Raw genomic sequence first — 25,476 nt, forward strand, 5'->3', positions numbered from 1 at the left:
TTTCCCCAAATCATCTGTTAAATAGAGCATTTACCGTAATGAAGTTATTCTTACCATAATAAAGTTATCCTGTAAACACTGTTGATGAATGATAATAATAATTATAGAAATATTTTCATTTTTCCAAAAATTGCAGCATAATAGAAAATTATGGAAAGGTGTACATATTATATAAGGATATCTGTAATAGGAATAAAAATTATAATATAAACATTTATTTTATCAGGTTCAAAAACTTCAAGCAATTTTAAAACCAATGATGTTAAGACGATTGAAAGAAGATGTGGAGAAGAACCTGGCACCCAAGGAAGAAACTATTATTGAAGTTGAATTGACAAACATTCAGAAAAAATACTACAGAGCTATTCTTGAAAAGAATTTCGCATTTTTGTCAAAAGGAGGTGGTCAAGCAAATGTCCCTAATCTGTTAAACACTATGATGGAACTGAGAAAATGTTGCAACCATCCATACCTTATAAATGGTATGCTGGTTTTCTCTTATTTTATTAAAAACGTTGTGTAAGGACTATTGTTATCTGGGTGTTATGGTCACCCATCTCACTTGCACATGAATTTCTGTAGCTTACACAGTTAAAACATAGCTAACAATCTGCATTATTTACAGGCTTCGATTTTAAAACAAATTGTATTTTTGAGGAGACTGTAAATCTCCAAATGCCAGGTTTAACTATATACAGTACAACTTACTTGAATGATTGCATAAATGCCCCGAGTCCTCGGAGAGGGGCGGCATACAAATCCAATTAATAAATATATGACAATAATCAACTGCCTTTCTTGTATCTTCAAGCCAGGTGTCATTATTTTCATTGAAGAAATGATTTCCTAATTTTAAAGGGCATTTGTTTTTGTCATCATCATCAAAAAATTTAGAACTGCCTAGATACGTCAGATATGTGAACTGAATCACATAATAAAAAATCATGTCAGCTTGTTAATATATATAATTATGGTTCATTCAGTAAAAAAAAGAATAAATGAAGTTTCTGATAGCTCAAAATGTAATTTTGTCTAACTCAAAATAATTCTATACACTGTAATAGTGATTAAAAATAATTAGCTAAAAATAAGTATCTATTTCTGCTTTCCACGATTGGTGTGGATTTTTCCATTGTCGCATCTAACAGCCACTATTTTTAGATATATAACAGAATTCTAATGCTTCATTGCACAAATGTTACATATATGATACTGCTTATTTCCTACATTATATTATTTGTACTGTTTTTCATTTATAGAATATGGGGATATTTAAGTTCTTGTATTAAAATAAAACTAAATTACGAAAAAAACAAATTGACCATATTTTAAGTTAGCAAACACCCTTGTAATAATGATTTTAAGATATCCTGAGGTTTTTATTCTTAATATACTGCTCTCCATTATGATCCAGATTCTGACAGAATTCCAATGAGATAACTCATATTTAATGAAGTGGTGGAGGAACCATAAATTGCTGCATATGATCCAATTTTGTTAGTTTTTACCTATAATTTTTTTTATTGGGACATTTTTACTCTGATTATGATCTACAGTTAATTTATTTTGCCGCAAAGTATTCTTTACCTGGTAGATATTGCAGTCATTCAGTTTTGAAATGTGTTTCATACTAGAATTCAGTTAACGTAACCTATAATTTTGATGGTTACTAACAGTAGGTAAAACACTTCCTAGGAAAAAAAACTGGGTTTCTCATTATGTTCTCTGTTCACTGTTATATATATGGTACTTAATGCTCTTAATTTGCTAATTAATTATTCAGTCACTCACTGCTGCCTAATCTGTTATGACTTCTGGCTTGGCACCTCTATGTTGTTGTGAAACTTGTTTGCTGAAAGCTTTGCTTTTATTGTTTGTACTTATTTATATATTTTCCATGTTAAATTTAAATAAATATATAAATACATAGTTATACATAAAACTCTATTGTATGGGGAACTGGAAGTAAATTCATAGTTTTATCAATAAAACCTTTAGAGTATTCACATATTGCTGTCCAATCTCTGCAGGTGCTGAAGAGAAAATTTTGGAAGAGTTTAAAGAAACACACAATCCTGACTCTCCAGATTTTCAGCTCCAGGCAATGATCCAGGCTGCTGGCAAGCTAGTATTGATTGACAAGTTGCTGCCAAAATTGAAGGCTGGTGGCCACAGGGTGCTTATCTTTTCCCAGATGGTGCGCTGCTTGGACATACTGGAAGACTACCTCATTCAAAGACGGTGAGAACAACAGTATAGTTTATGTTTAGGAAATAAATTCTATCAATTATTCTATTAAGTATTTATCCTGTGTTGCACAGGGAAGGAATATTTTACAATGAATTAGAAGAATGCCTAAACAAAATATTACTTGTTAATTATCCATGTTCAGAGTCATAGTATATAACCTTTTACTTTAGACTTTATGATTTATTTATTTATTTTTCACATTTCTAAACTGCCCATCTCCCCCAGAGAGTGATGGGAGTTTTGCTAAAAGTAGTAATGCTTTTAGACTAAAACATGATTAAAACCATTTAGATTTACAACTGGAAGATGACAAAATCAATTACATTCAAGGAAAACCAGTATAAGATGTTTTACAGGTGGTACCTGTAACTGGAAAGATTATCCAAAATGTTCCCGAAAGTCTCTCCGTTATGCTGGAAATGCAAAAAAGAAAAAGGCACGTTCTATCACCAATGGTGGACTTGTCTAGAGGCTAAAAATTACTGGAACAAGGTAGCTGATTGGTTAAAAGAAATAATAAAGGAAGAACTGGGAAAAAAACCCAGAATGATATTAATTGGGTATTTTCAACAAAAAAATTAAAAAAGAAGTAAGATATTTGGTCATTCATATTTTGACAGCGGCTAGGATAGCCTATGCTCAACAATGGAAAGCTGATAAAATACCGAAGGAAGGTACGGTAATTAAAAAGGTGCTAGAATGTGCAAAGCTGGACAGGATGTCGAAAAAATTAGAAGGGAAAGAAGACGCCTGATTGGTTGGATTGTAAAAATATGTTCCGAGATGCCAGAATAGAAGCTTTAGTTGCTAACACCATTGGAAATTTGTCTTTTCCCATGGTCTTAGGCGACCCCTGTGAAATGGTCGTTCGAGCCCCAAAGGGGTCCCGACCCCAAGGTTGAGAACCACTGGGCTAGAGGAAGGGACAAAATAAATAAATTACAAACTCTTATAAGACAGATTAAGGGTACAAGTAAAGCAAAGCAATACGTTAATAAAAGAATACTAAGTTATGAGGAAAAATTCTCTGATTGAACATTCTAAAAGAGTGGGGAAACTACTTTTCCCAAATGTTGTACTTACATGTTTTGTTTTGTCTACTGTTTTGTTTATTAGTTGGTCTGTTTTATCGATTATTTGTATAATGTATTTGTATGTATAATTTTAAAAAAAAACCCACCATTTAGAGTATGTAACATACTCTAATAAAAGTCAATAAAACAGTCATTAATAATTCATTCATTCGTTCGTACATACATACATACATACGTACATAATTAATTAAATAATAAATAAATAAATAAATAGATAGATAAATCTTACCTTTTCAAAAATGTTTTTTTCTTTTATGATTTTTTTCGATTGGAACAATTTTTAGGCTCTTGATTCTGAGTGATAGATAGTCAATTAATTCTGTTGGCAATATTTTTTGCTGTAACTTTGTATAATTTTCAGCAATTTGACATACATTTTTGAAACAAAAAATCTTATAATTGAACTTTCTGCTCACTTATTACTTATATACATACTTTTTTACAGCTAGAACTAAAATTGAGCTACAAAGTTATAAAAGCTAGTAAGAAGAAAAGATACGTATTTTGAGAACAGTGCTTTCATTATTGAATAACTGGCATGGCGGGTATACCTTATTAAGACTGCTTTGTTTTTGTAGATATCCTTATGAAAGAATTGATGGCAGAGTAAGAGGCAACCTTCGTCAAGCAGCTATTGATAGGTTTTCCAGACCTGATTCTGACAGATTTGTTTTTCTACTATGCACAAGAGCAGGTGGCTTGGGGATTAATCTTACAGCTGCTGATACCTGCATTATTTTTGATTCAGATTGGAATCCTCAAAATGATCTTCAGGTAATATTGTAAAAAGCAGTTGACACATTCTATTTCCCTAATGTCCCCCTTTCCCCCAGAATTTATTGCTCAGATAATATGTTTTGTTTGAACACTCCAAACAATTTAAAATAACACATTGTTCTAACATTTGTTCATTTTACTACCTATTTTAGTCTGTTTAAAAAAATACATCTCATGTCATATTTTTCCAGGCTCAGGCTCGATGTCACAGGATAGGACAGAGCAAATCAGTGAAGATCTACAGATTAATAACAAGGAATTCTTATGAAAGGGAAATGTTTGACAAAGCAAGCTTAAAACTTGGTCTTGATAAAGCAGTGCTTCAATCCATGAGCGGAAGAGAGAATGCTACAAATGGGGTAAAATATATGTGGCCCTTTTCTTTCCTTCTCATTTATATTTATAGCTTTAAAAATAGTGTAAAGTTTTCCTTTAGAGTTTGACATCTGATGATTATACAAATATGCCCATGTTGTATTATCTGCACGAATATGGAATATTGCAGGCACAGATATTCTTTTTTTATGCTATTTATTCAACTTCTGAGTTTAGTCTATTATACTGGGATTTCCTGATTTGTGTATGTGTGTGTGTGTGTATCTATCTATCTATCTATCTATCTATCTATCTATCTATCTATCTATCTATCTATCTATCTCTATCTATCTATCTATCTATCTATCTATCTATCTATCTATCTATCTTTCTTTACCCACCCGCACCCAAACACACATATACCCTATTTCCCCCCAAAATAAGACATCCCCTGATAATAATAAGCCCAATTGGGCTTTTGAGTGCATGGCAGTAAGGCCAAGCAGTTGTTTCAGAGTTTAAAAAAAATAGAAGACAGGGTCTTATTTTCGGGGAAACACGGGTTTTGAGTGTGCAGAGAGACGGGGAGGGACGGGGGGGCTTTATTGCCTGAGTCACAGGAAAAGGACGGCATAAAAATTGAATGAATAGATAGATAGATAGATAGATAGATAGATAGATAGATAGATAGATAGATAGATAGATAGATAGATAGATAAAATTGCCATATAATATATTCTGAATTACATTAACTGAAGAAAGTTTTTTCCCTAGTACCTCTTCTCTTACTATATAATATGTTAATGTTGTGTACTTTATTCATTTCAAATATAATTGTCAGCTGATAATGGTCTGTATTTTATTCAAAAAAGATTTGACAGATCCACTACATACTCCCATCTAAGTATTCCATCTAAAGATTCTAATTAAAAAGGCATTAGTACATAAAAATCTGGATATAAAATGTCTACCCATTCCTGTTAAATTGCCATGTTTTGAGATGTAAAAAATCAGACCAAGATAAACTGTTTAAGAATTATTTTCACCTTTAATATAACATTTCAGTTGTACAAGTCAATTGAAAAACAAGCTGAAATTATTTAGTGATGAAAAACAAACTAGAATAATGTGCTTTTATAAATGTCAACATCCTCTTATAAGTTGGGATGTGACTGTGTTCAGAATTAATCAATTCAAACTGACGTTAAATAGTAGTACATATTTGCAATCAATTAAAGTAACTCTGACCAAGACCATATACTATTTTTTTTTAATAATTTTTTTTATTAATTTTCATAAAAAACAAACAAATACATACAAACAATGAACATAAAGTGGGGGTGTATTTTCCCCGCTTCTTATGAAAGTATACATTCAAATATAGAAAAAGAATACATAATTAAAAATATGTTAACTATTGTAGAAAAAAAAAGTTAATAAGATTGAGTTAAAGTTTTACAAATCTTGAATTCAATGTAGATGTTAAATAGGATTAGTATAACATAGTTGCCAGAAAGATACCTTTAATATAACGCTAATTAGTATGATGAAATAATGTCAAACCATCAATCCAAAGATTTAAGCTAATATCAATTATTATACATCAAAGATCTTAGTATATTGCATTATATTTGTGCATACACTACTATATCATAATCATCAAAAAGTACTTTTGAACTAGTATTAATATTGTTATCACCTAGGTAAAAACAAATGCAAAAGAAATAACTAAAAATCAATCTATATGTCTTTTTTTTATTTATTTATCCATTTATAAACATTGTTCCATGTTTCATAAAATTTAGTATCTTCTTGATCGTTTAGTCTTCTTGTCATCATGTCCATTTCAGCGCAATCTAATATTTTGGCTATAACCTCTTCTTCCTTGGGGATTTCCTCCCCTTTCCAATTTTGCGCATATATTATTCTAGCCGCGGTTAATATGTGTATAATTAAATAAAAAATTTCTTTCTTGTAGGTCTGATTTGTAACACCTAGTAAGTAAAATTCCGGGGTGTTATCTATATCTTGCTTTATTATTTCTTTTAATATTTTTTCAATCATCTTCCAATATGTTTTAGCTTTACCACATGTCCACCATTGATGGTAATAAGTTCCTATATCCTTCTTACATTTCCAGCATACTGGGGATGTTTTGGGAAACATTTTTGCTATCCTATTTGGTGGGAGATGCCATCTATAAAACATTTTAATTTGATTTTCTTTTAATGAAACTGATTTAGTCATTTTCCAATTATTAATCCACACTTTCTCCCATGTATCTATGTCTATTTCCTTGCCGATATTTCTGCACCATCTTATCATAGTGTCTTTTAAAGTCAGCTCTATATTTTTATGAGCGGTGAGTAGTTTATATATTTTCCCTATCATTTTTGTTGAATTAGTGGTAATTAAGGTAGTTAAAGGATTCTTACTTTTATTAAAAATGTAAAGAGTTTTATCCTTCTGATATCTAGATCGGATCTGGGCGTAGTGCCACCAGTCTATTATTATCCCTTCTTCTTGTAGTTCAATTCTAGATTTAAGCTTCATCTGATCATTTAATAATTCTTTATATCTATGAGTTATTTTCTTGTCTTTTATAGACTTTGGATGCGTTATTGCTTCTAAAGGAGCTAGCCATTCTGGGATATTTAAAAAATGATTTTTCTTTATGTCTTTCCATACTTCTAATAAGTATTTCCTTAACGTATGCCTTTTAAAATATGAATGGTTTTTGTCTTTATCATACCATAAAAATGCATGCCATCCAAGCATTAAATCATGTCCTTCTAGGTTAAGTGTTCTTTTATTATCTAGGATTATCCACTCTCTAAGCCATGTTAATGCAGCAGCCTGATAGTATAGTTTCCAATTTGGAAGGCCAAATCCTCCTCTTTCTTTAATATCTTCTAAGCAATTTATTTTTATCCTTGCTTTTTTCCCTTGCCATATGAATTTTTTAACTAGGTTTGTTAAAGTTTTTAAAAAAATTCCGCCTGGGTTTATTGGTATTACCTGAAAAAGAAATAAAACCTTGGGTAAAATATTCATCTTAATTGTTGCAATTCTTCCTAGAAAAGATATTTTCAAATTATTCCACATTGCTAAGTCTTTTTTAATTTCTACTAATAATTTTATATAGTTATCATTTTTTAATGTTATTGTTTTCGCTGTTAAATTTATTCCTAAATATTTTACTTTTTTTACAGTCTTTATTCCAGAAATACTTTCTAATTTGGTTTCTTGTGTTTTATTCATATTTTTGGTCAAGAAATGTGTTTTACTTTTATTTATCTTTAAACCTGCTACGTTTCCGTATTGTTCAATGGTTTGCAGTAAGGTAGAAACTGTTGTTGTCGGTTCTTCAATTATGAACATTAGATCATCTGCAAAGGCCTGGAGTTTATAGGTTTCGTCTCCTACAGTTAAACCTTTTATTTTAGGGTCCGCTCTTATTTTAATTAATAAGGTTTCAAGAGTCATGATAAATAACAATGGTGATATAGGACAACCTTGACGAACTCCCTTGTTTATATCAAGTGTTGGTAATTGATTGTTATTCAGTATTATGTTCGTTGTTTGTTTTGAATAAATAGTATCTATTAGGTTAACAAATTTTGAGCCGAATCTCATTTTATTTAATTGCATTTTTATGAATATCCAATTAACGTTGTCGAAGGCCTTTTGAGCATCTAGAAACATTAAAGATGCCGTCTTGTCTGGGTGTTGTTCATAGTACTCTAGTATATTTATTACAGTTCTAAGATTATTTTTAATTTGTCTCCCTGGAAGAAACCCATTTTGGTCTTGGTGTATTATTCCATTTATAACTCTTTTGAGTCTCTCTGCATAGATGGCAATAAATATCTTATAGTCTACATTTAATAATGATATAGGCCTATAGTTTTTAATTTTTTCTGGTTCTGTACCCTGTTTGTGTATTAAGGTTGTCAGTGATTCTGACCAAGATTTGGGGATTTTTCCCTCAAGTCTACATAAATTAAAGGTTTCTAACATATGGTTTCTTATTGTTTCATTCTCTATCTTGTACCATTCTGCAGGTATGGCATCTGGGCCTGTGGCCTTATTACTTTTCTGTTTTTTAATTGTTGTTAGGAGTTCCTCCATTGTTATTGGTCCATCCATGGTGGCCTGTTGGTCTTCTGTTATTTGTGGTAAATTTGAAGCTTTTAAATAGTTAAAAACTTCATCTTCAGTGACATGATCTTTAGCATATAGCTCTTTATAGAAATTATACACAATGTCTGCCTTACCTTCTGTATCATATTTTATTATGCCATCTTTGTCTTCTAATTTTTGGATTAATTTTGATTGGCTCTGTTTTCTAAGTTTATACGCTAACCATCTGCCGGGTTTATTTGCGTGTTCAAAATATTGTTGCTTTGCTCTTTTGATCTTTTCAGTTAGTTGGTTTTGTTCTATAACTCTAATTTTATGTTTAATTACATTTATTTCTGTCTTTAAATCTCTGTTCTTAATGTGTTGCTGCGATAAGGATTCTAATTGTTTTAGTTCATTTGTTAATTGTAAGTACTCTAATTTCTTTTCCTTATTATGTTTTGCTGTATAAGATATTGTTAAGCCTCTTATATACGCTTTAACTGTGTCCCATAAATTCTGTGGAGTAGTGTCTGATGTTTTATTAATTTCAAAAAATATTTTTAGTTCCTTCTCAATCCAATCCTTATATTTCTTATCATTTAATATATATCTATTCATCCGCCAGTTGTTCTGTTTATTATTCATCGTCATATAGACCACTATTGGGTTGTGATCAGCCCATGTATTAACATCTATCTCGACCTCTCTTATTTGTTCTGCCACCATTTTTGGCGCCCATATCATGTCAATTCTCGTCCAAATTTTGTGAGGGTTGGAGTAGAAGGTAAATTGCCTTTTGTGGGGGTGTCTTTCCCTCCAAATATCACTTAGTAATAATTCCGCTTTCATTTTTTGGAAAGTACTAGGTAGCAAATTCCTTCTTGTTTTTTTACCTTTTTCCCTTTTTTTGTTGCCTCCCCCTCCTGAATGGCCAAGACCATATACTATTAGAGTAGGATTTTTCTAACATTTATGCAGTTGCCTCTTACAGCAAAAGAGGTCAGGTGCCTGCCAGGTGCTATTGCCACAGAGACGAGAGGCATATTTTTAAGATAGTTAACAATGCCAGTAAGGATTGTGATGTTTTCAGAGGTTTTACTAATATATAGGGAACAAAAAGGGAAAGACCAGCTTGTAGTGGAGTTTAATGCGTAGTTAAAGGAGTGGTGTAAAAAGGAAGGCTGTGCTTTTATTAGTCCTTATGTCTGTACCTGGTCCAATGAAAAACTGTACAAAAGAGATGATTTGCATCCATCAAAGATGCAAACTTACTTTGCATTAAATTCACAGATTTTCTGGATAAACATTTAAACTGTTCACCAGGGACAATTAATTGATATAAAACATTTCTGTCTCCAAAAATATAAAATTAATAGGGTTATCAGTGCACGTAACATAGATGTTTGTGTGGATAAGATTATCAGCCTTGCTGTCAACCAAAACCAAACATTTAATAGTCATATCATGTGCACTAATCAAACAGGTGGCAAGAAAGTAGGGGCAGTCAGGCACAATACAGGTTATGTAGACAGTAAACATAGGGTCAATCAAAATTGAGTCAAATGTCTATAAACCAAAACACAAAGTACGAGGAATAAATACGGAGAATTAGAAATTCAAGTAAATGAAGACAGCTATGATATTGTTGCTGTTATGGAAACTTGGTGGGATGAAATCCACAAATGGAATATACAACTAGAGGGTTTTAAATTATTTAAAAGAAATAGACCAAATAAAGAGGACGTAGAGTTTCACTATATATAAGAAATAACTACATCTCTACAGAAATAGAGCACAACAATGATGAAAATTATCTTAAATGTATTTGGGTCAATATTAAAGGGGAGGAGATGACATTGCCATAGATGTATACGATAGGCGACCCAACCAAACAGAGGAAATAGATGAACTTTTTGCTGGTCGCTAACTAAGGTATGTAGGAAGCCCATCACAATAGTAATGGGGGATTTTAACTACCCTTTAACATCAACTGGGCGACAAACTGCACCAAGTAGAAGATCCAATAGGTTTCTAACAAACTTTGGGAGTGAGTGATCATGCAGTATTGAAATTCAACTTTATGCAAGCACAAGCAATAGAACAAAGTCAAACTAGAGTCTTGGACTTTAAAAGAGCTATGGTAATTTCAATAAACTTAGAGAGACCTTGGAGAGGATTCCATGGATAAGAATCCTCAAGAGGGAAACTACTCAAGAACCTTGGAAAATTTTGAAAAGTGAGATTATAAAAGCCATTGGCCCAATACCAATGAAGAAGTAAAATAACAGCTCTCAAAAGAAACCAGCATGGCTGCATATAGAACTCTCTGACAAATTGAAAGACAAAAAGGTCAAGTATAAAAAGTGGTAAGAGGGGCACATAACTAAGGCAGAATATCAGCAAATAGCCTGAGCCTGTAAGATGAAGTGAGGAAAACTAAGGCTCACAACAAACAAAGGTTTCCAAAAAAAGTAAAAAATAACAAAATTCCAACATATTTAAAAATAAGAAAAAAATCAAGGAAATAATTGGTCCATTGCTGGGAGCAAGTAGCAACAAGGTGACAAGCAACAGGGAGAAAGCAGAACAACAAAACTCATTTTTTGCGTCTGTTTTTACACAAAGGGAAAAAATAGTACAATCTATCAAAAACAGCTCCACAAAAAACAGATTAGGAACACAAGTTAAGATAGGGAAGAAAATGGTATGTGAGCACCTGTCTACCCTGTCCACCAGGACCAGATGGACTACACCCCAGGGTTCTGAAGGAATTGGCAAACGAGATCTCAGAACCACTGAATTATATTTTTCAAAGATCCTGAAGCACCGGGGAACTGCCAGAGGACTGGAAAAGAGCTGATGTAGTTCCTATCTTCAAAAAAGGGGCTACTACAGACCTATCAGCCTAACTTCAATATCAGGGAATATTCTGGAAAAGATAATCAAGCAACGAATCAGCAAACACCTAAAAGCAAACAAATAACAAAAAACCAACAGGGGTGCACATTGGGCACTATCTAACAAAATGAAATTCAGTGGTGAGGTTCTACATTTAGGCAAGAAAAACAAAATGCACAGGCACAGTATATGTGGTACCTTGCTCAACAGTAGTAACTGTGAGAGGGATCTTGGAGTCCTAGTGGACAACCATTTAAATATGAGCTAGCAGTGTGCAGCGGCTGCCAAAAAAGCCAACACAGTTCGAGGCTGCATGAACAGCGATAGAATCAAGATCTTGTGAAGTGTTAACATTACTTTATAATGCCTTGATATGACCACACTTGGCATACTGCATCCAATTTTGGTTGCACAATGTAAAAAAGATGTGGAGACTCTAGGAAGAGTGCAGAGAAGAGCAACAAAGATAACTAGAGGCTAAAACATATGAAGAACAGTTGAGGAACTGAGTATAACCAGATGTGACATGATATCAGTATTCCAATGCTTCAGGGGTTGCCACAAAGAAGAGGGAGTCCATCTATTCTCCAAAGCACCTGAGGGCAGGACAAGAAGCAATGGGTGAAAATTAATCAAGGAAAGAAGCAACCTAGAACTAAAAATTCCTGATAGTTAGAACAATTAATTAGTGGAACAGCTTGCCTACAGAAGTTCTGAATGCTCCAAAACCTGAAGCTTTTGAGAAGATATTGGATAATCATTTGTCTGCAGTGGTGTAGACTTTTCTGGCTAAGCAGCGGGTTGGATTAGAAGACCTCCAAGGCCCTTTCCAATTGTGTTATTTCTTTTTTTCCATGGTCTATTAAGAGCTTACAAAGCATCAAAAGGATCTCATAGTTGCAAGATAGCAATCAAGACATTGAATATACTGATGAAGGCAAACCTATAGCATGTGTGCCACAAGTGACACATAGAGCCCTCTCTGCTAACAAGTTGTAAGCCACCCTGAGTCTAAGGAGAAGGGCGGCATAAAAATCAAATAAATAAATAAATAAATAAATGGTGGACCACATTCAGTTTTATGGATATAAAGATGAATATGTTTAATGAAAATAAATTGCGAGAACTGATGGGACAATGGGATAGGGTTAGGGGTTATATGGTTAATAGAATTTGAGACCAAGCTAACAAAGAATAAATTGGAATTACTTTATAATATGTAAATAAATATATTGGTGGTGGGGTTTGAATATTGTCTGGTCGGTGCACAAATCATCGAGCACTGTGTTATATGTTGTGTGTATGTTTTTGTTATTATAAAATTAATAAAAATTATGTTTTAAAAGCATGTGCTACAACTGATAGACTTCTATCTCAAAAGACAATGCTTTAATAAAGTCAAAAAGTGCTTCAATAAAGTATTAGTTTAACACACTTATACAGCCATGTTATTGTAGTTTTTTATTGCCCCCCCCCCAAAAAAAGAGGGATATTTCAGTTTGTTTTTCAGTTGAGTTATACAACTGGAAAAAGTTAAGTTTTAAAAGTTAAAAATCTGGCATTTTAACTGGGGGTATGTGGACTTTCTATATTCATTGTAAATAATAAGAAACTATATTTATTACAATATCTTTCATATTCAGTTGCTTTGGGAAAAATCCATCCTTTGATTTATATTGAAATGGAATAAATGTAGTCCAACTTTATTGCTTTACTTTGAATTTGGAAGTATGGCATAGAAATGAGAAAGGCATGATTCAGAAACTTCAATTGTAGGAAAAGGTGGCCTCCTGAACCACCATAAAGGAAAGGACCATTTTGAATTTCTCCTTTTGTTTCAAAGGAGAGCCAATACTGGATAAAATCCCAGAGAAAATGAAATTATTTCCTAATTCTAATTATACTTGTTAAGAAAAAAAAAGTTTTAATCTAAAAAGGCAGCTCCTTTTCTTCACAATTTATAGGTTCAGCAGCTCTCCAAAAAGGAAATAGAAGATCTTTTGAGGAAAGGGGCTTATGGTGCTTTAATGGATGAAGAAGATGAAGGATCCAAATTTTGTGAAGAGGATATAGATCAAATTCTTCTGAGACGAACACACACAATCACAATTGAGTCTGAGGGAAAAGGCTCCACATTTGCAAAGGTCAGTAAAAAAGTTAGTTTTCTTTTCTGCCTGCGTGTTTCAACTGCCCGTTGAATTACAGGGTAATTAGTCCAGGAAGACACACACCACACGATAAAAGGAAAAGCCAAAAGTTTTTATAAACAGAAAAATAGAAACAGCTCCCTTTTTAAATGTCAAAGGGATTTTCTGGTACACACAAGGCACAGGTTAAATGCAATCCAATTGCTCACCCAATAACTGGGAAATTGAGTCCAATTCTAAAGTCCAGAGAGTCTACACACAATCTTGAACAGCAGAAAAACCACGATCTTTACAAAACAATGAATCAGATAAACTGCCACAAGGCTAAACCAGCACGCTGTTCTTTTTATCTGTAGCACTAATTACAGCAGCCCCAACCAACCACAGGTGGCCTCATTTTCTCTTGTAATAATCCTTCAGTTGTTGTCTCCTATGCATCACTCTACGCATGCGTGAATGTGTCATTAATTCTTGTTCAGAATCCAAGGATGATACAGATGATTGATCTCCTCCTGGGCTGTCTGCCAAACTCCCCTCTTCCTTGTCACTCACGCTTCCTTGGTCAGAGGAGGCTTCATCGGCATATTCCATCGGGAGCAAAAAAAGGCTTGCGGCATGTGGATGTTTCCCCCACATCCATCTGCACATTCCTTGGGGCAGGAGCTGGGCCAGAGCTAACCACAACAGTTTTCTAAATTAATCAGAATCATGTATGAATGATTTTTCCCATAGGTAACCCCAGAATATAGGTTTATCCTTATATTCCATCATATCAGACACTAAAATAATGTTCCAAATTAGAATATAAGTCTATTTGCTGAATCCATACAAATATGCAAATAGAAACATGAATATAATTTGAAAACAATTCCCCTTCTATAAAAAAAATTGGGTACTTTTTAAGAAAGCCTTGTAGAAAAACAGAAAAATCTATAAAATATCTGGAATATCAAATTTAATACCTTAAAACAAACATCAATGTCTGTTCAGTATATACAAGAAATAAAGTATTTTAGAGATGCTCAATGCGGAGCTTTCAGGTATGTTCAAAGTATTATGTCTTGTGTCTTTAACACATTATATGGAGAACTACTGTACCTAGTAGTGATACACTTTGTGTCAAATATTTATTAGGAAGTTTTGTAAGGAAAAATAATTCATTTACTGTATTCCAATGAATGTTCCACATCACTGGTTTTAGAAGAAGGATGCAGTCATTTGGAAAGTAAAGGACTCATTTGACCAATGGTAGGTTCTAAATTAGATCGCCATCAGTTCGCAAACTGGGAACAACCCACTGCTGCCCCTTTGTGCTCCAATCCTATGACACTGCAACAGATAATAAAGAATGATCTTTTTGTTGCAACACTTTCACCCAGATAATAAGAATGCTGCTTTTTAAAAATTCAAATGACATTTTAAATCTTAATAATATTTATATGTTTAAAAGGCAGACATTTAGTTATTTCATTTGTTTGTGGCAGACAGGGATTTGTCATTTTTCTCATCTTGAGGATACTGCTGAATGAAAGCAGTAGTACATATAGTACATAAAGCATTTAAAATTAACATGTTTTGAGTCTTATCACCAATAAACACTTCTGATAAAATCAGATCTTTGAAAATATTTCATGCACTTCTGGTCACTCTCTTTTTGTTTGGATCTCTGGTGATTCAGAATTACCTATTTTTATTTATCTTTCTGTAGACATGCAAACAGTTGAACAAAATAATTTTCATTGTGTAAGTATGTGTATATTGCAGCCTTTAATCAAACTATTATATTGTTTTATTTTAGGCTAGTTTTGTTGCATCTGGTAACAGAACAGATATTTCTTTAGATGATCCAAATTTCTGGCAGAAATGGGCAAAAAAGGCTGAACTTGATATTGAAGCCTTAAATGGAAGGGTGAGGATTTTAAACTTATATGTTCTATTTAATTTCCTAAAATATATTTATTACTGTTTAAACAAAAATATTTTTTTATTTTTGTTACAGAACAATTTAGTTATTGATACTCCAAGAATAAGAAAGCAAACTAGATTATACAGTGCAGTCAAAGAAGATGAACTGATGGAATTTTCAGACCTTGAAAGTGATTCTGAAGAAAAACCTAGCATAAAACTCCGTAGGCCACAGGACAAATCCCAGGGATATGCAAGGAGTGAATGCTTTAGAGTAGAAAAAAATCTGTTGGTTTATGGGTAAGTAAAATGAACTGGAAACAAAGCCATATTCAAGGCTTTATATTATTTGATTCTTTCTACTTATATAGGGTTGTAGCTTATTGCACAGAGAGTCTGCAAATAGAAGTCTCATATGATATAACAGATGTCATTTCTTGGAATACATTATTTTCTTTGACAGTGAACTGGAGAAACTTGGCTTGCATGCATTATTCTGAATTGTTATATTCTTCAATTTCCCATTCATTTATTCATTCATACCAGCACACCATTTCTAAACAAAATTAATTGTTAAAAACCATTCTAAAGTAAAAAATAATTTCATGTTAGAAAATTATTACAAAAAGTTAAAAAGTCTAAATGTTGTTCATGATGGCAATTATAATTGGAATCTGCACAAAAACAGCTAAAATAATAATGATATACATTAATTAGTAAATAGCACAGATTTAATTAGCATACTTAATTTAATTAGGTAAACAAGTACATTTTAGTTAATTCTAAAAACTCACAAGATTCAGGACCAATCATAATTGAACAAAGAGGGAATTCTGTTAATTGGAAGCTTTTCTTGAGAATATTCTTTCCCTGGTCATCACTAGCAGGTCATTGTCAGACAGAGCACATTGAAAAAGTGTCACTACTAAATCATACTTGACAGACATATAGTATATTTAAGGGAGCAGTTGCCACATATACTTTGTTTTCTATTACAATGATGTTTGATGTACCTTCAGAACATATGTTTGTGATAACCAAACACATATGTTTGTGATAATCAAACCTCAGTCAGTTTTGGATTGAGTCCAAATATCCTGTTTTCTTCCCAGCAACACATGTAGCTATATATTTAATATCTTTTCAAGGATAGATTATTGACTGGATGAATAGATTAAGAACCAATGATTCGGAGTGGGCTTCTTAAAGTGGGAATGTCTTACCATACATCTCAAGTTAGCTAATTCCAAACTTCCACAGAAGTGTATTTACTGATTCCAACCACTTATTCTTATTCAGCTCATTCAGATCAGACATTAAGGACAGGAATTAGGAAGACATATGATGGAAGTTACTGTTTCAGACATTCTTTTCAAGCACAGTGCCTGGGTCAAAGTATAAAATAATTTTATCTTGTAAGTGCCCTTGTGAGTGGGCTTGCACTTTCCAAGAGTCTGTTTGTAGATTCTTAAACAGAATTTAAAAGTCCCCTAACAACACAATATTATTTTGCTAGATGATTCGTGATGAGAATATGGAATCATGGCTATAAAGAAATTCTTCTTCATTACCTTTACTGCTGCATGTTAGCATGGTGTATTTATCTTCAGATTTGATTTTTCACTATTTATGCTCCAACCATTTTGTGACATGTTTTATTGCTCATAGGCCTTCTGAAGTCCAAAAAGCTTTCCAGACTTTACATTGGCAGAGATGTTAAGAGTGATTTAATCAGTGATCCATTTAATCACATTATTAATATTCAAGTTAGGGTCTCAGCAGAATTGCCAACCTTGTCAGTCACCAAGCCATTCAGGAATCTTTAATGTTACATAATTATCCCAAATCCAGTGATCCTAATGGATCCCCCAGCCTATAGGAAGATTTTTTGAAATCTGGCAGTTCTAATTTTATCAGGAAATGCTTAAACATGACAACTCTCTTCACTTTTAGATAATTTTCTTCCTATGCAAATGCAACCAGAGGAAGAATATGTTCTGTTTCCTAACGTGCAGTCACTGATCCATTAAGCCAGTTCCATGGTTTTCAATAAAATCCAACATATCACAAGCCAGGAATCAAAAGCCAGCCCTGAAAATGAATGTTAAAATTTTCATGGAATGCAGTATTGGCTTCTCCACTATCAGAAATCACCATGACTAATTCAAGAAATAGAGGAATGAGTCAATACACAAACATATGTTTCTATAGCCTAATCCTAGGACACACACCTCTAAAACCAGCAACAGAGTTGAATGGTGTGCTGGTAGACATCAAATATAATCTGTGGATCACAATAATTCTCTCCCCCCACCCTTCAATTTATGCTGGTATTCCCAAGATAGGCAGTTCTGAATCAAATCAACCCTGTCTAGTTTCATTAATGCACACCAAGTGAGCTCTCTTTTTTTGTGCATGATTTTGGGTAGATCTGGCATTCACTAATGGCGCTGCCAGACTAAAAGATAAGTTGACAGGCAACCGTATTTTGGAATATGGGAGAGAAACACACTGATAGCACATTTCAACTACTATGCATAGTGCTAAACAGAAATCATGCCCATCATAGTTTAGATTGTACAGCTCCATTTCTTCTCCATCCATCTCTCCAGATAAATTCAGCATCAGAGAGCTGCAATGGATAAGGGAACCATTTTGCAAACGTCATACGTATTATGTTCCTCATCAGCCTTCTCCAACCTGGCAATGGTACTTACCTGCAAACCGATGCACTGCGCACACATCCTCTTGATTTGGGCACATGCACAGCTGCACATGCAATTTTGCTTCCGCACATAACGCAGGAAACAAAAACGTCAAAATTTCATGAGGGGACACTCGTGCATGCGCAATTTCAATGGTTTTTTGCTTCCGCACATGCATGGAAGCAAAAAAATGCCAAAATCTTGGACACACGAGCTTCCCCTCAAAAGATTTTGCGCAGGAAGCAAAAAAGCTGAAAAAATCATGAAAAAAGATGACGCCACCTAACAGATCAGCAAATCTGATGGCCGCTACTGGAATGGAGTTGCTTACTGCACCAGTAAGCGTTTAGGCTGCCACTCTTACAACTTTGCAATGATAAAATTAAGGCAACTATTCTAAAAACCTAGGTTTTCTTTCAAGCCACTTAGAAAATGCAATGATTAAAAATATAATTGTATAACCATAAATAATATAATTGTTACCTAATTGCTTACTATAGAAATTCTTAAGCTCATTTTATTTAATACTTTATAATAAAATATTAGTAACTTGCTATTTGCTTAGTAAAATAACGTACACACAATAAATATATGTATATATTTTAATACAAAAATTCTGCAGTATAAGTAGTCCTTGACCTATGACTGCAATTGAGCCTAGAATTATGCTTGTCTGTTATGACAATTGTTAAGTGAGATGCCCACATGATTAACCTGGCTTAATTATCACAATCTCTGCTCTCTTCACTGATTATTATTTTATTAGTATTTATTTATTAGATTTGTATGCATTACAAATCCAACAATAAAAATTAAAACCAATATAAAACATTTATAGCATAGCCAATATTATAATAAAATCCCCAACTACACAATCAATTGATGCCATTAAACAGAGCATGGAGTGCCTTGGATTGGGGGAAAAGGTCTAGAAGGCCTGGCCCAGGCTCAGGCCCAAATTGCAGCACCTTATTAGGCTATACATGGCCTATCCCAGGCCTCATCTGGCCTCTCCTGCACTGAGCCACCCTGCCAGGATCCATAACCTTCAGTCTCCTCTACCTCCCCCATCATGGTTTGGTCTATTTAACCTTTTTTGAAGATTGCCTTTGGAAAAGAGAAGTGACCATAAGGGTAGGCAGATTGGCAAGTGCCTGAATTTTGTTCACATAACTGCAGGAGTGCTGTAGTTGCTATAAATTTGAGTAGATGCCTAAGTCCCTTCATTCAGTGTCACTGTAAATTTTCAACAGTTGCTGAACAGATAGTTGTAAGTTAGGGCTACCTGTAATGCCAAAATGTGATTTACTTTTTCATATGTAGTTGGGGACGATGGACTGATATCCTTCTACATGGACGTTATAAGCGTCAGCTAACTGAGCAAGATGTGGAAACTATTTGCCGAACTATCCTTGTATATTGTCTCAATCATTATAAAGGGGATGAGAATATCAAAAGTTTTATCTGGGATTTGATTACTCCAACTGCAGATGGACAAACTCGGGCCTTAGTTAATCATTCTGGTATGTTATCTGCACCTTATTTCATATCAAGTGCTGTTGAAGCCATAAAACATTTCTTTAAATCCATTGAGGCAATATTCTGTGATCTTGAACGAAGCAAAGATTGTACTTTTATGTGAAATGTCTTTCAATGTTATTGTTGTTAATCTCTGTGTCACTGGGAGTTTCATGTTAGTGTCTTCTTCTGACATATCAATGCTAAAGTCCCTCTCCAAGATTTATCTTGGCCATTTCTTCATGTAAATGTCGTCAGGCATCACTGTTCTTTTGTAACTTGAATGTGGGAAACTTACTAGCATTATGACAGACAATTGGTGTGTCTGGTTCATTACAGAAAAGGACAGTAAGTGGAACCAAATATTTTGTCACTAAGCAATGCAATTTTAAAGCACAACATGTGACCATAACACTTAGCGAAGAAAATTCTGGTACTTCCAGTTAGTGTAGTTAAGCGAATCCCACGACACTGTTAAGTACAATGTCATGTCACCATTTGTGACCTTCTGCCATCTTCCTCATTGAACTTGCTTGTGGAAAGCTGGCAAATGGCAATCACACAGCACTGGTCAACAAGTACCCAGATCTCAATCATGTGACTGCAGATATGTTGTGATGGCCATAGGTAAAAGAACTGGTTGTAAGTACAACTTATTCAATGCTGTTCTAAGTTTGAAAAGTTACTGAATGAATGGTCATTAGCGAGGGCTATTTTTACTTTGAATAGCTGTTAAGATAATACGCATAGAATCTTTCTTGGATGTATAAGTAGATGCTAAAATTCAAAGTTTTCTATGCAAAGAACAATGTTGTCCAATTGGTTGCTACTTCAATATTTTCCTCCAGTTAATAATCTTTGTGATTACATATACTTTGTTGGAAAAACATGTGAAGTTTCAAATTTATTAATTGATGGACCTCTTTTAGAAGTTTGAGCCGAATACTTCCTGTTAATCAAGAAGCTTGTTAACAAGAGATGCAACCTGGAACAATGGATAAATTTCCTGACAATGAGAATAATTAATCAGGGGAACAGCTTGTCTCCCAGAGTTGTTGGTACTCGATTGCTGGTAGTTTTCAAGAGAAAATTAGACAACCATTTGTCCAGGATGGTATAAGTTTTCCTGCCTTGGGCATGAGGTTGGACTAGAAAATCTCCAAGTTCCCTTCCAGCTCTACAATTCTTTGATTGTTTATTTAATCAAAATCTCTCAGATAATTATAAAGGGTTTACAAAGTTTCATTGTATATGCTGTATAAAAATCCTCAATATAAGGACTCTAAGTGTAATCTTTTCTCTATAAAATGTCATTTTGTTTTAATTGCAAATGATTAAAATTTCTGCTTAGCTATTATATTCCCCTTGTGCATTAAATAAGCTTTTTGTACCAACATATGTTGCACAGTTCTTTAGCATTTGCTTCTGTGTGGGAGAAGGTCACTGAATTGTTCTAAGTGAGCATTTTGTTTCAGAGTTCTTGAAAGGCTATAATATTATTTTAAGTTCATAGGCAGAATAATGGGATGTAAACATTGAGCATGATCCAGCCACTGTGAAACATTATTATACCCTATCATCTCTTACATCATGTTAATGGAATTGAAATACAATACTGTACTTTTAATTTTGGCACATATTCAGCTAATGTACGATATTCTACAATATCTTAAATTACATATATGTAGAATATATGTATTCTACATATATGTAATTTATGTAGAATACATATACATTACATGTTTATGCTATTCTGCAACTAGCACCTTTCATAATTTGCAACACAATTCTATCTATGCCAATTCAGAAACTGAGTTAAAACCAGATTAACAACCAGGTAAGCAGGTAGGATTTTAAGCAGAGTGCTTAGAAGGATAAGTTATACAATAGCATTCTGTTGTTTTCTAATTGTTTTCAATTACTGCATATTGCCTTAACTATGATCCTGTCCTCATGGAATGGAGTAATGTAAAGTACGACCTAGTTTTCTAGAGGTCCATACCATAATGATAAAGGGCTGTGAGAAAGTGAGTTCACAGACAGATGGCCTCCTTTGACATGGTGTCAGAGTTAATGCTGAAAAACCATGCATGTGTACATTTCTTAGGCTTGTCTGCTCCAGTGCCCCGGGGGAGAAAAGGCAAAAAAGTAAAAGCTCAGAGTTCACAACCAGTGTTTCAGAATGCTGACTGGCTAGCCAGCTGTAATCCAGATGCCTTGTTTCAGGAGGACAGCTATAAGAAACATCTCAAACATCACTGCAATAAGTAAGTTAATCCATTAAATTAATTTGACCTATTTTGACTTGGACTTGAATGTTTCATGGAACTCAAATTGTAGGACCATAATATAGGTCATGTAGATTACTATAAGGATAATCCTTAAATTATGCTTCCTCATTGTCATTATTTAATAGCATACGTAGACTTATACATGTTCTTATTTTGTTAATGCTTAACATTTTTCTTAAGATACAGATTACTGTTTGTCTTCTCAATGTGGTCAATTTAGGTTGCTGTCAGTTTTTAAAACGTGGTTGGTCTTGAATTATTAGAACATTTTTTTTCATGAGCCTGGGGTATGGTATTTAATCCTTACATCCTATTCAAATAAAGTGTTAAATTATATTACATGTTCCATGGCCATTATGAGGTGAGATAAGGGACAGGCTGTAACTTTAATCATATTTATTGAGAAATTATCTCTGTTGGAAATGTTGCTATTTTGAAAAACATATGTGATGAAAAACTGTATAACTGTTGATGTTATTCAGGGCTTTGCCTGAAGAAAACGAATCATGAGCAATAAAAGACATTTAGTTCATGTTACTCATACTTTATGCATTAGGAAGTATATTGGGTTTTTTAATGTAACTGTTCATAAAAGTCTATTCTACAAATCATAATTTTTAATTATAGTTACATATTGTAATACATTTATTGGGTAATTTATTATTATTGTACTGGCTATGATTATTGTTTTGTGCATTTTTTTGACCTTCTGGAACACTGTTAAGACCTGGTTTTTTCCTCCTCTTTAGGGCCAGGGTATTATGCGAGTCCTATAAACATGTGTCAATTTTGCAGGTTTATGATATAGCATATAGGCTTTTTTGTAATGGAGTTTTGTTTGATTAGAGTGGCTCATTTTATATGGTTTCTCTTATAGTTTTCCTTATAAACTGCTTTTTAATCACTCAAAATTATATATTTAACATGGATGGCCATTTAATATTTCTGAATATGCTTCTTAAATGTTGCTTTGAACAAATTGATTAATAATCAATAAATTATCAATACTGTAATAATAAATAATGTTGCAGGGTATGTTCAATTGGATAACATGATCCCAAGTGAACTTTTTACTTTGTATATATAAGTTGTACATAATTGAAAAGGTATTTAAAATGGAAGAAAAAAGTTGGAAAGACAATATAACGCCAAAAGATTCCATTAAATTAATATTAAACTTTTTAAAAAATAAAACAATATCTGAAATCAAAGGGTGACCTAGGCCCATTTAGGTGTAGAAATGGTTTGGTTTTTTTGCTAAATACAGGATGGCCAACTCCTTGAAGTTGGAGGACTGCTTTTTTCTGAACTAAGTTACTCATTAGAATTTTGAACCCAGCAATTTGAACTCTTAATTTATTCCATATTGGTATGTACTTGACCAGTTAAAAAACTCTTGCAGTTGTGGTTGTTAAAGTCCAGTAAGTTTCTGGAGTATTTTATTTTTTTAAAGACAGAAATTCCAATTATTTGCCAGGGACAGTTGAAGTCTAAAAGCAGAATAGCAATTTAGCCAGCATCACATACTTCCTCTATACAAAGACAAATTCACTTTCAGGAAGGTGGTGAAGACCTGCATTTTTCCAGAGGCTGTGTTAATGGAGTTCTGGCATGGTTATGTTGCATCTGTAGCTGTGAGACTTTTATTGGGGCTTCTGTTGTCTTTTTTGTTCTTTTCTCTTTCTTTAAATTGTATTATGTTTTCATGTTTGTTTCTCATCCAAAATTTGTCTGGTAGATGGACAGACATGTACATTTGTTTCATTTATTAATTGATAGTAAATATTATAGAAGTCAGCTATTAAATAAACTCTGCTCTTTCTTTTACAAGGTTCTTCACTATGTTGAAAATTGTTTTGCATTTTTGTAGAATGATTTCTAGATTAGAAAGAGTGTCTCAGGTTTTGCTTTTTATTCTGTAGGTATACTACATGTCCCAAAAACCTTTACAATATTATAGATGCTTTAGGGTATTTTATTACTATACAGAAAGGGCTGGGACAGAAACTGCAGGGGTGTTGCCCAAACTACTAGATATACATGGCTAACCAAGTAAAAGGCAGGAATACCAGTCAGACAACATCATTTTGTGGGGATGATGAACTGCAGAAAATGGGGAAGGGTGTGTGTGTGTGGCAATATGTGGTACACATATTGCCAGTTCACTTTATTTCAGGTAGAATATGCTTTCCCAGTGTATTTCTTTTAATAGTTTTTTTGCCTCATTGAGAATGGAAGAGAGTAAATGTTTAGTTACATCAATTTGATCTTTGAGTATGAATATAGGATTATGGCTCCAAAATAAATGTTTATATTCTTTTAGAGGAATTACACAGTGAAGCTATATGGTATTTTCTATTGTCTTCTAAGGTAATAAGAGAAGTAAATTTGGCAAAAACATTTTACAAAACAATTTCTTAAGAAAACACTGACTTTTCCCTATTTTTTAAAGCAAAGGTTTGTGTAACCTGACAAGTCTTAACATTCCATGCTGGGGGTTTATTGTAAGGTAGTAAAACCAGGTTTTATATCTCGTTTATTCCTACAACTTCTGATGTGCTTCCAAAAATGGTATTAAGGCAGCAGCTGAGAAATTTTATGAGATAATGAAGCAGAACAGTTACTGAAAGCCATCTGCTCAGTTGTTTACAAACTTGCTTCAATACTTCAGAGGCAGTGGTAGAGTACGTGTCTAAACTTCACAAGCTGCACTAGGTAGAACTAAATGAAATGCGGCTGGGTTGGGCTGAGCTCGATCTCTCTCTGTGCAGTCTAAGCGGTTGCCAGGCAGGCCTGTTGGAAGCCAGCAGAAAGCACCACACAGAGGTGATTATGTGCCACCATCTGTCACGCTTCAAGCCTACCATACAGCATGGCTAATCAGCCTTGGCAGGATGATGGATGAACAGCAGCAGCTGCCAAAAGCCACTGTTGGCAAACAGTCCTGAAGTTAAGAACTTTTTCCCCTCTCTGTTTTCCTCTCCAGGGTCCTGCTGCGTGTCCGCATGCTGTACTATCTGAGGCAAGAAGTTATAGGGGACCAAGCTGACAAGATCTTAGAGGGTTCTGATTCAAGGTTAGTGCAAATTCAAGTTTATTTGTGCTTCATAATCAAAACGTGTGTGAATATTTATTTATGTTCATTAAAAAATTAGAGATTAAACATATCTGTTTATGCTCTTTTATTTATACTGCTGCATATTTTAGTTCTTCATTAAGGATGAACAATTGTTCTTCATTAAGGATGAACAATTTTATGAAATAAACTACTTCAACAGAATATCAGTGAACAATTTTAATTTATAAATATTATGTAAAAATTTAGAGTGGAAGAAAGTATATTATTTAGAGAGGTTTTTGGCATTCTTACTTTTTTGTTTAGTTACAGTTACACAAGTTTGATCTTTTGATACTTAATGCCAGCACCTAAAATTATTTGGAAATGCTAACT

At 33.5% G+C, this 25,476-nt stretch overlaps 1 protein-coding gene across 1 annotated transcript in view; it reads left to right on the top strand.

Moving 5' to 3' along the window:
- Positions 1-25,476, top strand: part of CHD7 (chromodomain helicase DNA binding protein 7) — a 184,683-nt gene that overhangs the window by 143,640 nt on the left and 15,567 nt on the right. The window contains exons 17-26 of the mRNA XM_070747811.1: positions 227-482; positions 2,031-2,241; positions 3,923-4,118; positions 4,313-4,480; positions 13,424-13,603; positions 15,405-15,515; positions 15,606-15,811; positions 19,540-19,739; positions 21,842-22,001; positions 25,012-25,101. Of these exons, the coding sequence (XP_070603912.1) occupies positions 227-482; positions 2,031-2,241; positions 3,923-4,118; positions 4,313-4,480; positions 13,424-13,603; positions 15,405-15,515; positions 15,606-15,811; positions 19,540-19,739; positions 21,842-22,001; positions 25,012-25,101 (1,778 nt within the window). The remainder of the gene's footprint in view (positions 1-226; positions 483-2,030; positions 2,242-3,922; positions 4,119-4,312; positions 4,481-13,423; positions 13,604-15,404; positions 15,516-15,605; positions 15,812-19,539; positions 19,740-21,841; positions 22,002-25,011; positions 25,102-25,476) is intronic.

The sequence above is a fragment of the Erythrolamprus reginae genome, chromosome 3 (genome assembly GCF_031021105.1).
Source record: "Erythrolamprus reginae isolate rEryReg1 chromosome 3, rEryReg1.hap1, whole genome shotgun sequence".
NCBI classification, from domain to species: Eukaryota; Metazoa; Chordata; class Lepidosauria; order Squamata; family Dipsadidae; genus Erythrolamprus; species Erythrolamprus reginae.